The 10,726-nt window shown below is 44.5% G+C and overlaps 1 protein-coding gene across 1 annotated transcript; it reads left to right on the top strand.

Annotated features, from left to right (window-relative positions):
- The first annotated feature begins 6,160 nt into the window (after nucleotides 1-6,160).
- TMEM74 (transmembrane protein 74) lies at nucleotides 6,161-10,428 on the top strand. The gene is made up of 2 exons (XM_056110730.1): nucleotides 6,161-7,138; nucleotides 10,310-10,428. The coding sequence occupies exon 1, from the start codon at nucleotides 6,219-6,221 to the stop codon at nucleotides 7,128-7,130; it is 912 nt and encodes a 303-aa protein (XP_055966705.1). The 5' UTR covers nucleotides 6,161-6,218; the 3' UTR covers nucleotides 7,131-7,138; nucleotides 10,310-10,428.
- Nucleotides 10,429-10,726: the final 298 nt, after the last annotated feature.

Raw genomic sequence — 10,726 nt, forward strand, 5'->3', positions numbered from 1 at the left:
TATAAATGTACTCAGGAATATATATAAAACATTAATAGTGACAAGTCCTACTGAAGTTCATAGGAGGCAGAAATTTGGTGAACTGTCCTGAAAGAAAATGATCTGTGAAAGAGACATAATTTAGAATCGTCTTAGCATAGAGGTCTTCTAATCTAGCTAGAAAATCCTTTCTATAACATTGCTAATAATTGGATCTTTTCATCATGTTCAGTAATATAATATTTACTTTCAAATGGCATCCTGTTTCAAGTTCTTAGAGAGATTATTTCTTCTTATATCAGTCTCATCAGCCTCATTATTAAATCTGATAGTACTATCCAGAGCTTTCTTGTCCATGTCCATCATACAAATGCTCCACTGCGGGACAGATATACCAGTTTATTTACTCTTCTAGCCCTCCTGGCTGTCCTGCAGAAACTGAAATAGCCATAGTCTTAGGACTATTACCATAAGAAAAATGTTTATCCCATAAATAAATGTTACTGGGAGAGTGTGGATAAAGAAACCATCACACACTATTGTTTGTTATGGATGCAAACTTGGAAAGCCTCTATGGAAAACAGCACTCACTTTTATTAAAATACTAAAAATAGAATTACCAAATGTCCTGCAAACATTTTGGAAAAAAAAGAAAACAACAGATTAAATTAAAAGAGGTCATGTGTATGAAAATAAGTCAGAAGAAAGAAGAATGGGCAAGTGTATATACAAATGAACACAAATGTTTTGTTCTTATGAGGTTCCTTGACAGGGAGGAAAGTGGGGTGATTTAAGAGAGGCTGAATCTCCAGTGGATTGTGGTGGGGTGATACTGGTACCTTGGTGGTGGGTGAAGGGTAACATAGTGTCACATAAGAAGTTATCTCAGTCAAATTAATTTTGTAAATTTGGCATTTGATAAAAATTTTAAAATCTTATTTTCTCTAAGTTTTCACTGGCTAAACAACACAAAATCTTTTAGTGTCTCTTGTAAAATGTGAGTTAAAGTTCTTTAACTTGTTTTCTTTCTTCTATACACCCTCCAGTGTCCAAATAATCTTTTTTCTATATATATGTATATATAGAAAAAAAAAATATATATATATATATGGGCTGGAGCGATAGCACAGTGGATAGGGCATTTGCCTTGCACTCAGCCAACATGGCCGACCAGAGTTCGATTCCTCTGTCCCTCTCGGAGAGCCGGCAAGCTACCGAAAGTATCTCGCCCACACAGCAAAGCCTGGCAAGCTCCCCGTGACGTATTCAATATGCCAAACACAGTAATAACAAGTCTCACAATAGAGATGTTACTGGGCCCGGTCGAGCAAATCGATGAACAACGGGTGGACAGTGACAGTTATATATATATATATATATAAAGAATTTTGGTACAGATGAAATATTAGCAAGGGCAAGACAAGTGTGTCTTGTACACATTTGATCCCCCAGCACCACATATGGTCCGTTGGACCCAGGGCCAGGAGTTAGCAGAGCTAACTGGAGCACAGTTGGATGTGGACCAATTCAACCCCCAACCCCAATATAATATGCTTCCACATATAATTTATTATCCCAGATTTGATTTAATAAACCAATCTTTGAAGGATCAGGGGTGGAAACAGGGGACTGAAGGAAGATAGTTTTTCAAAGAACATTGTAATGAGTGTATAAGAAAAAAAAGCATAATAAACACATCATGGCTATCAACAAATGGGTGTTGATTCTTGGCTGAAAGATAGGCACAGAGGACAAAATAAATAAAAGTGAGTCGATTGTGATGTTCTGGAACATGGAGACTGAATTTGATCCTTATAAAAAGAAATCAAATAAAATGATCATATGGGGCTTTTCTATACTACAAACTACCAGACCATGAATGCAAACTTCTCACAAGAAGAAAAACATTGTAGACATATCTTTCTTTTTCTCCGTTAGATGAAAATGAATAATAATTCTATAATTTCCCCCAAGGAGATGCTGGAAACCTAGACATGATTCATGGACCATACAGTTTTTTTTTTTAACTCTTGGCTCCCGTAGTTCACTTGGTTATAATGTCTTTGGTAGTTTGAAAAAGTTCCCTTGTTTCATCCTAAAAGTCACAACTCAAGAGTTCCAAAATGCAGGTCACTGTCACTGTCCTCTTGTTGTTCATCAATTTGCTCAAGCGGGCCCAGTACATCTCCATTGTGACAATTGTTACTGTGTTTGACATATCGAATACATCACAGGTAGCTTGCCAGGCTTTGCCGTGCAGGTGAGATACACTTGGAAGCTTGCCAGGATCTCCAAGAGGTGCGAAGGAATCGAACTCGGGTCAGATATGTTGACTGCGTGCAAGGCAAATGCCCTTCCCGCTGTGCTATCGCTCCAAAATGCAGGTGTTTTCTTTAAACCTAATTCTTTGTCTCATTGCTTCTCATCTTTCTTCTATTTGTTGAATACAGCATAGGGCTTATACTGTCTTGGCTGAGTAATCCCTTACTGGAAGACTTTGGACAAATCACTCAACTTCTTTGCAACTTTTTCCTCCTCTCTAAATAGGTGATTTTTACAGGACTTTATTCATTGTGATTCAATATGTCCAAAGCAGTTCAACAGAATCCGGTGGTACCAGCTATTATCAGGAATCACTGTTACCATAGGTCATTTTTAGTCATAAGTCAACAGAAAAGCAAACATTCTGCTAGTTTTGGGGGCTGCACACTTCCTGTGATCAGGACAACCTGATCAGGACAATCAGGACAATCTCTTAGTCTCAGAGATACATCTTAAATACATTTCCCCTGATTTTGTGACCAAGGCAATGACTTTGGAAGCAGATTCCTGGATGGGATTTATTAGCTCCCATTTATTGTCTTTGTAACCTTGCAGGAGACACTTAATTTCGCTGAGCCTGTTTCCTCATCTGGAAAATGAGAATGAATAAAATCTCCTTCCAAGATGTGGTCTGACTATTAAACAAGACAAAATATGCATATTTCCTGGCACACACTTCAACCTAAAGGTACATCCTCCATCCCCCACAATCCCATGGCTGCATCTGAGCCTGAACAACCCCACTCTGGGTTTAGCAACCGGGGTCTTCTCCTGAAACACCAGCCAGGAGACCAGGTAGGAAGTTTAGGCTCAAACTCCACGTTTGGAAGGGCAAAAGCAAGGAAGGGATGGAGGGGTGATGATGGGAGGGAGGGCAGGGAGGCCGCCCCCAGACTACATCTCCCGGGATGCTCAGCGAGAGGGAGCGCCCTGCCCCGCCCCTCCCCGCCCCGCCCCACCGGCACGACGGGCGCTGCCCACCCGGCGAAGCGAGCGGCGCGCCAGGCTACAAGTGCCAGGATCGGCGATCGGGGCACTTTTCCGAGGAGCGGAGCCCGGACCTACGCACCCCAGCGGGGGTCGCAGCTGCCGGTGAGTGGGGAAGAGCTGCAGCCGGGATGCGGCGCTGGGACTAGGGAGAGCGCCCGGGAGCCCGGGGAGCTGGGACGCGAGCCTGTACTCCCTGTCCGAGGTGCGGGCTGCGCCGCGAGGTGCCGGGAGGACACAGTCCCGACTCCCGATGCGTCTTCGGGCGAGCGCCGGAGTTGCACCCCGTCATGCCCGGGCTCATCCCGCAGCGCCGCCGGGAGCACCAGTGCCCCGTGCCCACCCGGGGACCGCGCGCGCCCCGGACGCATCCCGAGCTCGCCCCCCCCAGACCTGCCTCGCCCGGGTCACTTACTTCCCCTGCAAAAATTAAAAGAATTCTCCCGATGGACGGCGGTAGGGGAAAGTGCTCACCCTCCGCTGCTTCGCTCGAGGTGCCTTCCCGGGCGAGAGCGGAGTGGGAGAGGAGGGAAGAAAAGAGCCTTTGCAACAGTCCCCCGGGGTTATCCATTCTCTGGAGGATGGAAGCCCCGGATTAGAGAACTGCTAAAGGAAATCGACTGCGCAGCTAATAGAAGCCCAGAAGCCAGTCTGAGAGAGAGAAGCCTGGAGAAGGGGTGGAAGTGGAACCCTCCCATCCCCTTTGTTTTAAATCCTGGGTCCTACAGGGGACTGCCAGATTCTACCCAAAGTAGTCCGGAATGATGAGTTAACTGTGCCAGAGGCTAATCCGAGCTCCTGAAGTCTGAGGCAGCGGAGACTTTCTCCTTTCAGTCATTAATGAACCCCGGTGCCAACGTTGCGTTCATTGATGGATCCTGCAGCAAGGCGGGGGCGGCTGGGAGGCGGGGTGTCCTGCCCACTTGCTCAAGGAAGGCTCTCGACTCTCCTTCAACGCTGCTTTCTCTGCTGCACGACTGGGGATGCTTTGTGATTTGTTTGGTTTTGTTTGGTTTTGTTTTGAAGTCAGTTGATAGGTGGAGGTTAGGCGAGTTTGTTCTTTGCCTGTTCTAGGGTGGGGGTTTCCAGCGGCTGGAGCTGGGTGTTATGGACAGTAAGTCCCAAAGCTTGTCTTTGGTGGAGTCTATCCATCATTGCTTTAAACCACGGGGATAATAAAAAAGGGGGGGAGTCTGGAACATGGTGATACTGAGAGCGGTTTCTCACCCCCCCCCCCAAAAGATGACAGTCGGGAGAGAGGGGCATGAATGAATGGCTCCACCCAGAGTTCTGCCCCAGGACGTCTCCCAGCTGCAGCTGGAGTGAGGTGCCACTTCTCATCTTGCACACAAAGATCTAGGGGTGCAGAGAACCAGGGGTGCAGCCTGAGCCATAGTGCAATAGGCAGGGTGCTTACCTTGAGCTCTGGTCAATGCTGTGGACTGGACAGCAGGAGGCCTACCTGGTGACCAGGCAGACACAGTTGTCACCCAAGTTGTTTTTCAAGTTGTCACTTGAACTCTGTGACCCCGGTTTCGAACCCCAGGACCAAATATGTTTCTCTGAGCCAGGAGTAAGGCCTGAGTACCTCAGGATGGCCCACCCTGTATCATCCTTCCTCACACCCCAATACAAAATCACCCCCCCAAAAGTTTCAGAGATAACCTTGAAAACAGTTTGTCACCTGTTTTGCTGTGGGTTTATAATGGGTTCTTTATTATTATTGGTTACTTCGATAGCACAGTGGTAGGGTGTTCGCCTTACAAGCGGCCAACTTTGCCGACCCGAGTTCGATTCCTCCGCCCCTCTCATAGAGCCTGGCAAGCTACCGAGAGTATTCGATATGCCAGACACAGTAACAACAAAGTCTCCAATGGAGACGTTACTGGGCCCGCTCGAGCAAATCGACGATCAACGGGAGGGCCTTTTTTTACTTCTGGATTAGGTCTGTTACAGGTTGTAGATGGCCAGTTGCTTGTGCAGCAAAACATAGGAAGAGAGAGGAAGTCAGACAAGGGGAGTGTGGGGGTGTGGGGCGAAGGAGGGGGGGCAAAGAGCTAGCCTGAACTGCAAGTTACTCTGGTTTCTGTTTTGACCCTGGAGGTGTGGGCTGGCCCTGGGTGCTTTTTAGGGGTCACACAGTGAGGTGTGCTGGCTCCAGATCATGCATGTAGCCTGGAGCGTTGAGGGGATGGGCTGAGAATACGAACACAATGAGCAACCAGAGGGCATTGTACATGGAGGGTTGGGTGACAAGGGTCACAGCATGGGCAAAATTCAGGGCTAGGAGAGGCCGAGTAATCTGGCCACCTTTTGCCTCCTTCAGTTTAACTAGTCCAGATGTGCAGCCGTTTAGTCAAGTGTGCTGCTAGGGGCCCTGGCTGTTCATTCACCCCTAGTGAGGCACTGAAGCCACTCCCCGCCAGGGAGAGTACAAACACTTTCAGCTAAGTGCAATGTTAGCAAGTCTGTGCTTCCTCAGGTTCTCCAGAAATTCAGCAGCTCTGCTAAAAAAGGTCCCTGACTTTCTCATTTGTGTCTCTGTGCAGGAAACTTGCCTTCTCATTTGAGGAATCCTGCCACAAAAATGTGTGAGGCCTTGGATAAATTTGGCCTGGTGACGGCAGAGCTTCCTTCAGAGACGCTGCTGCTTGCTCTGTGCCCAGCTCTGCCCTGACCTTAGGCTCTGGGTGTCAGCACCCGTGAGGACTCAGAGATCCTCCCCTTTTCCACACAGCAAGCAGCCAACAGCTTTCTTCTACTTTCCTTGGGTTCAGGAGAAACCGGGCAAAGGTGTCAACCATTGTGGCTACAGTGGAGATGGGTACCACAGGAGCAAAACTCCTGGTGACCCCAGCTCTGATTGGCTTCTAATCTGTGCGCTCCTGGCTGAATTTCTGGAAGGTGCTGGGGCTATCTGACGAGCTTCGATGGAGCTGCAGTACCTTACTAAGAAAGACAGCGAGATGGCACTGGTCAACGCTGTGGACTGGACAGCAGGAGGACTACCTGGTGACCAGGCAGACGCCGTTGCCAGCCAAGCTGCTTTCTGCTGCCAGAGACACTGTCCGTCCACCCTTAGAGCAGCTGAGATGGAAGAGTGTAAAATTGCTCCTTCTCCAGCTGCCCCCTTTTCCTCTCTCCAAGGTACCCTTCCTTCTCCATCCGGCTTCGCACCAGACCCGCTTAACTCAGGAAATGCCCAGATCGCGGCAGAACGTAAAGTCTGCGACTGCTGCAGCCAGGAACTGGAAACTTCTTTCTCCTACGTGGATGAGAACGTCAACTTGGAACAGAGGAACTGCTCTCCTTCCTCCAAGGGGAGCCATCAGCCGGGAGATGCCGGCTGGGGAGATTCAAGCGAGTGGTCCCAGGAAGCGGCTATGTCCTTAATATCGGAAGATGAAGATGACACAAGTTCAGAAGCCACGTCCGCAGGCAGGTCAGTGGACTATGGCTTCATCAGTGCCATCTTGTTCCTGGTCACTGGCATCTTGCTGGTGATCATCTCGTACGTGGTGCCCCGGGAAGTGACGGTCGACCCCAACAGCGTGGCAGCTCGGGAGATGGAGCGCCTGGAGAAAGAGAGCGCCAGGCTGGGGGCGCACCTGGACCGCTGCGTGATCGCCGGACTCTGCCTTCTCACACTTGGGGGTGTCGTGCTGTCGTGTTTGCTGATGATGTCTATGTGGAAGGGGGAGCTTTATCGGAGGCACAGGTTTGCCTCCTCCAAGGAGTCTGCAAAACTCTATGGTTCTTTCAACTTCAGGATGAAAACCAGCGCGAATGAAAACACCCTGGAACTGTCCTTGGTAGAGGAAGATGCTCTGGTCCAGAGTTAAATCTGCTCGTGTGCTTCTTCAGAAGGCTTTGCCTTGGAATTTTGTATAGAAAAGGTGAACACACACAAAAGAGAAAAAAAAATTTCATAAAATTACCAGTGCAGTTTATTTGCCTGGCAAGAAAAGCTTATTTCCCAAACCAACTGTCAGCAAGTGTATTTGTTCTCTGTTCTCTCAGTGTTTTTTATTTAGAAGAAAATACATTGAGATGCATTGAGAAACCACAACCAGCCACACCTATCCTTCCCAAAACCTGAGACTAATTCATCTGCACTAGCTCTCAGCTTCTTGGAAAAATGTTTCTAATGATCTGGCAAACAAATGATTTCTTTTAAAATATATATGGTATTCTTTGACACATGGAATATTGTCCTAAACAGAGTACGTTCAATTAGAAATCTATTTTTTGAAAAGAACTCAAGGACTAATCACATTCTGAGGCTTATGTTGAATTCTCAAAGGGCATTATCTGTTTGCTTGCTAATTTTTTTTCTCCTTGTATTTGGACCAAACATTTAAAAATTTAGGTCTTTCAAGTTTGGATATTCTGAAGCTCAAGTTATTTAAAAAACCTATAAAAACATTCATCAACTTTAAAATTATTCCTGCACTCGACAGTGGAAACTAAATCATATAATGAACAGACTAGTAAAAGAAAGTAGTCTAAAGGTGCCCTCTGAATTTAGTCCACAGCAGTATTTTGAAGTACTAATATCACTCACATATTTTCTAAAGTTATACTAGTTGCTGCTGGGAATTTTGTTTTGTGTTTGTGACTTAGCCATCACTCTGACTACCCATACTCTGTAAGTCTTTTCTGGTTCTCATACCAGAAAGGCAAAGTGTAAAATCTTCTGTAGATTTCCAGAGAGCTAAATATCTAGCACATTTGAGTCATGCTAGCTCAAGCATAACATTTTGTTGTTATATGGAGAAAATCTCAAAGAAATTCCCAGTTACTCTCTTGGGGACTATGCTTGGAAGGCTATAGTATACTTGCTGTAAGTCAAGTAACAGTAGACCCTCAGGATGGTGGCCATATAGAAACCCACAGGCAACAAATTTAAAATTGCATCAAAGTGAAAAGCACTGATTTTATGGGAAATACACTCAAGTTCCCAATGGCAGCTGTCCAGGCAGCATTCTGAGTGCCTTGGTTATGGCCTCAGGAAATGTGAGCTCTCTATTGTAAAGCTTAATACATGCTCCATGAGAGTAGCGATGGCAAAGTGATCACCAGTTTTCGAAAACACCAGTAAACACCCAGTGTCCATACAAACATTTGATGATTCAGAAAGGGATTGGGGAATGCAGCCTCAGAGACATATATATAAGAATTTTTATTAGGATGTTGCCAATCCCCTGCTTCAAGAGTTGTTTTAACCTCTATTACTGTTATCAGGAGTCTTAAAAGAGTTTGAAGTAGGGAACTGGGGATGGAGGGTGGGAAAGTAAGAAGGTGACATATTTGATAGATTGTGAAATCCAGATTCTAGTATCTGAAGTGTTACTGTTATTGAGAATTGTGGAATTTTCAAGTGACTTTGGCCGTGTGGAGTCAGAGTTTCTATGTGAATGAGATTTTGTGGGTGTCATATTGGTTTCATAAGTTAGGTGAGCAGTGTTACTAAGGTTAAGATGAAGTGCAGAAAGGGAGGATCATGTAATAGTGGAAATAAAGCAGGCATGTATGTGAAAGAATTATTAAGTAAAGATGAGACATCACAGACATCACAGGGACATCAGAGGCATGAAATATAGCTCAGTTACCTTGTAGATTAGATTAAGATTGATTCAGAAAGAATTGGGACAGTGTAAGCATGACTTGTCTTTTTGTTGGTGGTTATTTGTGCTTTTTTAGAACAAAACTCTTGTTTCACTGACAGTCAAATGGTATGTACAACAAACCTGTTATGTGAATTTCATAATCTGAAATTTTATCAATTTTCAGGTTCAAGCCTACTTGAGGATCCTGTTTGGATGATTTTAATGAAGTGGTTTTCACATTTTTTTATACTTGTGAACCAGTGAAAATAGGGCAACTATTTATTAGATTGCTAAGACAAGAAATAGAAACTATTATTTATAACAGTATTTTTCAAATTAGATCTTAGATGTAATATAAACTAAAAATTGGATCCAGGAATGCCTTATGGTAAAGAGCATTAGTTTTTTGTGTACCAGGAGGAAATTTCTGTGGACTGTCAGTAGTTCATTGACCAGTGACAAAAATATCACTCATTTAAACAAGACAGACACACACACACAGTCATAGAAATACTGGCTTGTTTTTATACCACTTAGTAAAATAAGATATTCATTCATATTTTAGGGAAAAAAGATATTCATAGGGAAAAAAATTAACAAGTGAGAATACATTTGCTTTTTACCCCTAAGATTCAAAAATCGAATGTAGTAGGTAAATATTTTACCGTTATTTTAATCTGTTCATTTCTAGAGCACATCACTTTTGAGGTTCCCCATCTGATTGGCAGATAAGTAGGAATCACAGAAAATCTCAGAAAATCCTGGAGATGTCTCCTTTAAGGCTGTAGATAACGGCCATCATCAACTTCCTGCAGGTATTCAGGCTCTTGTCCATCATATATTCATATGAAAATTACTTAAACTTAAAGTTAGGGTAACACAGTCAAAGAAAACCCTGAACTTCAAACACTTTTGTTATCTGCTGGGTGATGAGGTTTTGTGGACCCTAGATTTATTGAGAAGTGCTTTGGGAAGACCAGGTGATAATGCTGCAGACACTGAGCCGATGATAGCTGGGTCAGTCATGGACCCTTCAGGGAGAGTTATGGTTTGGCTTTTATCTCTTCAACATAGTCCTGGAAGTTATCTATGAAATTTTTGTCACTAGACATGGAGAAAACAAAACTTTACAGAAGCGAGCAATTTAAGGCTGTAGCTTTAGTTAATGGATTTAAAAAAAAATACCTCTGAAATCGCCTTCCCTACCTAAAATAGTGGTTCATTGTTCAGCCATGTGGCCCAAAAGTGTAACAAAAGCAAATTTGCCTTTCTTTCTTTTAACGGGGATCTACATGCTGCCAAAGGACAGTTTATCCCTCTTCATGTCAATGCACTTCTTTGTAGGAGATTCTGTTATTGTTTAGAAATGTCCCTGAGGCTGTTTGTCAGGGTTGAATTATTTTTTTTTGTAGTGATGCTGTCCTTCCCAGCCATCTGAAGTTCCTGCAGCAGACCATGGTTTAGGATGTTCTGGATCCTTCAAAGGGGGATATCTTTTCCCCAGGCTCACCATTTCATAACTGACATACTGTTTAGAGGAGTAGCAAATGCTTTGGCATGTGAATCTTCTGGTGGCTGTGACTGCTTAGATAAGTCTCTTGGTTCTCTAACATTGATGTTTGCTTTTGGAGCAAGATGATGTATTTTGCTGTCTCCTTAGAATAATATCTACCCTACCATGATCATATTTTGGGAGCCAAACTGGACCACTGCTGAACCTTTTCATGAAAGGACAATTTAGAAAAGAGACTGACTTCCAAGTTTCATTTATATTTTCCCTATGTCCGTTTATAAGGACATGTGATGACTGAGCACCATGCCAATTGACT

The sequence above is a fragment of the Sorex fumeus genome, unplaced genomic scaffold, assembly GCF_029834395.1.
Source record: "Sorex fumeus unplaced genomic scaffold, SorFum_2.1 ptg000002l, whole genome shotgun sequence".
NCBI lineage: Eukaryota > Metazoa > Chordata > Mammalia > Eulipotyphla > Soricidae > Sorex > Sorex fumeus.

Bases quoted from the DNA above. Each gene is read 5' to 3' on its own strand.
- TMEM74 (XM_056110730.1), top strand. From the start codon at position 6,219: ATGGAGCTGCAGTACCTTACTAAGAAAGACAGCGAGATGGCACTGGTC.